General features: G+C 43.8%; 1 protein-coding gene across 2 annotated transcripts in view; it reads left to right on the plus strand.

The window, feature by feature from the left end:
* The first annotated feature begins 3,721 nt into the window (after positions 1-3,721).
* The window catches only part of Lrrk2 (leucine rich repeat kinase 2), a 141,681-nt gene continuing 140,409 nt past the window's right edge, over positions 3,722-4,993 (plus strand). For both annotated transcript variants that reach the window (XM_029469790.1, XM_021183253.2), the window contains exons 1-2: positions 3,722-4,269; positions 4,445-4,530. In XM_029469790.1, coding sequence (XP_029325650.1) covers positions 4,113-4,269; positions 4,445-4,530 — 243 coding nt within the window. In that variant the 5' untranslated portion in view covers positions 3,722-4,112. The remainder of the gene's footprint in view (positions 4,270-4,444; positions 4,531-4,993) is intronic.

Raw genomic sequence — 4,993 nt, forward strand, 5'->3', positions numbered from 1 at the left:
CAGAGGCAGAGCCCAGAGACCCCTGCCTGGAACTGACCTAAATGCCTCCACTCTCAAGACTAGTTGATATGGTATCAGAAGGTGCCATGCAAGCTTCCAGTGCAAAGACGTTGTCAACAGTCCCACTTACTTATGATGTTTATACACTTAAACAGAGATGAACATGGCCTGATCGCCCCAAATCTTCAGCAGTTGCATGGAAACCATTTTGGTAAACAACTCTCTAATTGGATTTAAGAATCACTCAACAAGAGGCAAACCATGCCTGTTACCAGAAACTAAGCCAACTACGGAATGCTAATGAAGCCATGGACTTTGGAGGAGAGTATACAACCACGACTTCACTAAACAAGCATGATCCCTAACTACATTCTTAATATTTGTCCTCATATCCCCAGGTAACTGTAGTCTTCAGCCCTCATTGAGGAAACTTCTCTTTGCAACAGATTTGGACTATTACAGAAAACAACAGACAATCAAAATGTAGAGTTATGAATCTTAGTTGTAATGGATACATCTATAAAACACATTGGAACCTAAGGCTGAGGAAACATTGTGTAAGAAGTGGAAAGATTGTACTTGCCAGATCAAGGACTTTGCTGTGAGATTGTACTTCCTAGTAAAGTCAAAAGGTCTCATCAACAAAACTGCCTGAACAAAGACAGCATTGTCTAATGACAAAGTGTATGAGGGAAAGACCACAGGCCTCAAGTCTGTAAAAAGAATTATAGGCAAATAAGGAATGCTGAAATAAGAGAAATAGTTTTACTTGGGGAAGATGCACAAAAATTGGTTGTCCAGTACCAAATAGTCGGCTACAAAAATATGCATACGCCAGGCAGTGGTGGTGCGTACCTTTAATCCCAGCACTTGGGAGGCAGAGGCAGGCGGATTTCTGAGTTCGAGGCCAGCCTGGTCTACAGAGTGAGTTCCAGGACAGCCAGGGCTACACAGAGAAACCCTGTCTCAAAACAAACAAACAAACAAACAAACAAACAAACCAAAAACCAAAATAGAAAAAATATGCATACAAGTAACATTGTACAGACTGAGTACATTATATTTAGGAATATATTAGTAGAATAATAATTAGGGATAATACATTATCATGCTAAATATTGTTCTAACTATATATATGTATATGTATATATATATATGTATATATATATATATATAAAATCACATGCACACTTATTTCTCACATATCCTCCCATCTGTATAATACTGTATACTGTGTTACTCTTTCCCTGGCCCTTTATCCAAATAATTTGATGATAAAAGAAAGCTTCATCTATTGTACACACTGTAGCTTATGTAAGGATTTCAGGATGGAATGTGTGGCGTCTCAAATGGAAATCTAACTTGGTGCCCTCTTTGTGTCTGTTAGTAAAGAAAACACCTGTTCCTGACTCACAGGAAGTCACTAGGAGCTGGATGAACCGTGCTTCCTGGGCCTGTCCCCCATGTGACCCCAGTGTTACTGTTTCTTCCTCTGGGGGAAGAGATACACAAAGGATACTGTGTCCCTGAATCATGGCTGTTTGAACAATTCTTTTACCATAAGTGCCAGGGCTATTCTAACCTTTAGGACCTTCTGCACTATAGATGGAGGTGATTAATGTTATATTTTTGTTACTGTTAAGAGACAGTATCTTTTTATATTAAATCTTCCTATTTATTACTCCTATTATTTTTCTCATTTATTTGTGTGTTTTATGAGTTTGATCATTTCTTTGCAAAAGTTTTGTATATCTGTATGTTTAGATTTTTCCCCATTCTTTTTCTCATTGTTGATTCACACACAAAATTGGAGTTATCTTCCCGAGCACATTCTTTATAGAGATGAACATATTTTTCTTAGACTTCCTGCTCATTTACAGTAAATTTACATTTTCCTCGAAACGCCTGTGGGGTGCTGCTGTCTCTCCAGTGACGTATTAAAAACTCTTCAAGCACTGTGTTTGCTTTTAATGCTGGGCTAAATAACGTTTAATCTATAGTGACTCCTAATTATTTTTAATTTGATTTTTAACCCATCTGTAATTTGTTTTGGTGTTTGCTGTGGTTGGCCATGTCAGTTTTCTTTCTTTCTTCCTCAGAAGTTAGGTAAATATTTAGTGATATTTTACTATTCTTTGACTACTTAGTTATGAATTTCTGTCTGCAGCCATCATCTTCATTCTCGTTATGTGGGAAGTTAATGAGTCTTGGAATTTTAGTCAATCAATTAATCACATTTAAAACTCAAGGATACTTTGCCCTAAGGTGTACTGGCTTCTGGCAAATGTTTCCAACAGAGAGCTCAAAGTACACTCTGTTTGGTGCCCTGCTGAGTATGGAGTCCTACAGGTGGATGACAGTCCTACAAGGGGACTTTGGAAACACGGTGTCACTTAGAATTTTCTTTTGAAGGGACATAAGTCTCAATTTCTGGCAAGGTTTTGGTGTGTGTGTGTGTGTGTGTGTGTGTGTTTTAACAAGAAGTCCTCATGTCATGAAAGCGCATAGTAGAGGTAATATAGGTCTCATATATGTCATCAGCTGAGAGTTTTGTTTCATTATGGAAAACTACACACAGAGAGAAGCAATGCCACAGGAATTCATCTCTTACCTTCGACAATTCCCAGTTCCTAAGCCGCCATTTCATGTCTAATTCTTCCCGTTTTGACCCCACCCTTCAATCGTGGGTTACTTGGAAGCAAATCCTAACTATTCTATCCTTGCAAATATTAGCATTTTACTACCACGCAAAGGTGAAAACCCTTGACAACAAAAAGCGCTCAGTCAGTACCCAAGCCGATGGAAACTTGCTTTCTTGTTCTGCTGAAAGTGCAGAGTGCGGGCAAACCTTCAGCCTGAATTTAAGCTGTGTCTTGGCTCTCTACCCGCCTCTCAAACCCCTCCACCTCTTATCCATCCTAAAGACATTTCTTCAGAGAGGAAAGAAATTCTCATCCATTTGTGAATTGTCATCAGAATGTTAGCGAACTAGAAGCTATGAAATAAATTAACTGCTCTAATTCTCCTTCTGGGTAAATAACCTTGAGGCTGGGTCATCTGAGACCATAGAGCATCCAAGCCTTGATGACAGCACTGTACCAGAGACTTCTCTTCTTGAAAACCTTACTTCTTGAGCATTTTCTTTTGCTTTCTTTTGGGGATGCAACATCTTCTTCACAGGGATGCTTTAGTACAGTGCCTTGCAGATCTGTCCCCTTCTCCCCCGCCCCCTCCCCTTTCTTCTCCTGCTTCAGCTCTTCATTTACCTCTTCTCCTTCCCCCTCCCCCTCTCCCCCTGCTCTCTCTCTCTCTCTTCTCCCTCTACTTCTTCCTCCCTCTCCTTTTCCCTTCCCTTTCTCCCCTCCCCCCATTCCTTCTTTCTAGGTAGGCTCTTATAGCCCAGGATGGCCTTGAACTTGTATGAAGCAAGGATGGCCCCCGATTTCTTTGGTCCCTGTCTTCACCTCCCAGGTGCTGGAATTAGCAGTTGCCCCGGCTTTCAGAATACCCCTTTTAACTGTAGAGGTCCGGGCAGCAGTACTAATAACTAGTTCGAACCAGGAATGCTGTTTAAGGGCTGTTTCTTCCAACCTTAGCTTCACTGACTGTGCTGTGAGTTCCATCCTTGAGAGCAGTGAGCTGAATCAGAGCTCCCAGATCCTGCCTGCAAACTCGTAACAGTTGAGAGAGGCCTTTTGGCAACCACAACCAGAGCTCAGGATAATCAAGAAGCAAACAACTCCTAAAGCCCATGTAGCTGGCCGATTTTGATTGTTAAATGCTGCATTCTTTGGGGAGCAAATTACTCCTCTCCCTATAGGGGGAACTCTTAAAAGAAACCGCTTTCCTGAAAGGGGCCAACTGGGCGGTGTCCTCCTTTCCCAACGCCCCTTTGCTATTCTTAGTGGCGGGGTGGCGGCTTTCGCTTTTCCCCGGCGGAGTTCCCAGCGGCGCGATGCGGCTGGGCAGGCCGGGCTGAGACTGGGCAGGGGCGGTCGCCGTCACCGTCTGGGCGCGGCCGGGGACCGAGGGCTGGGCCTGCAGCGGAGGCGGCGGAGCAGCTCGGAGAGCAGGAGCCGTCCCAGCTCGCCGCAGTCCCCGCCGGCTGCACCATGGCCAGTGGCGCCTGTCAGGGCTGCGAAGAGGAAGAGGAGGAGGAGGCTCTGAAGAAGTTGATAGTCAGGCTGAATAATGTCCAGGAAGGCAAGCAGATCGAGACGTTGCTTCAGCTCCTGGAGGACATGCTGGTGTTCACCTACTCGGACCGCGGTAATGCCTGCAGCCCCTCCCTCCTCTGCAAACTTTATCCTGCACTTGAGTCTTAATCTTGGGCACCCCACTCCTTTCCTTCAGGGAGGAAGGAGCTGAGATCCAGGGAAGATTGAAAGGATGCCGTGGTTTGTGACTTTGTTTTCATCCCCCATTTGCTCCCCTTCTTTTCCAGCCTCCAAGTTATTTGAAGATAAAAATTTCCACGTGCCTCTGTTGATTGTCCTGGACTCCTACATGAGAGTTGCCAGTGTACAGCAGGTAAGCGGGCCTCCCCTTCTGTTCCGAAGACTATTCTGTGATAGGCCTTATGTCCCGGGTTCTTGAGATTTGCTTTAAGAGGGGAAATCTTGTCAATTGTTGGCAGAGGAGAAGCAACTTTGACATTATCTGGGTGGTGGTAGCAGCAAAATGAAAACAGGGCTCTTCTTGGCAAGGTGAGTCCGTTAACCTTTCAAAGTATTCCAAGAATGCTCCTTAATATACAGCGAGTTTCTGATAGAGCAGTGCAGTGACTATTTCCAGCAAGGGAGGGTAATTAAAAAACAGTAATAAAACAGTCAAGTAAAGAGCAAACTTTCATAGGGTCAGCTTGCTTTTATACTTTTTTTTTTTTTTGGTTTTTACGAGACAGGGTTTCTCTGTGTAGCCCTGGCTGTCCTGGAGCTCACTTTGTAGACCAGGCTGGCCTCGAACTCAGAAATCCGCCTGCCTCTGCCTCCCG

Source organism: Mus caroli, chromosome 15 (genome assembly GCF_900094665.2).
Source record: "Mus caroli chromosome 15, CAROLI_EIJ_v1.1, whole genome shotgun sequence".
Lineage (NCBI taxonomy): Eukaryota > Metazoa > Chordata > Mammalia > Rodentia > Muridae > Mus > Mus caroli.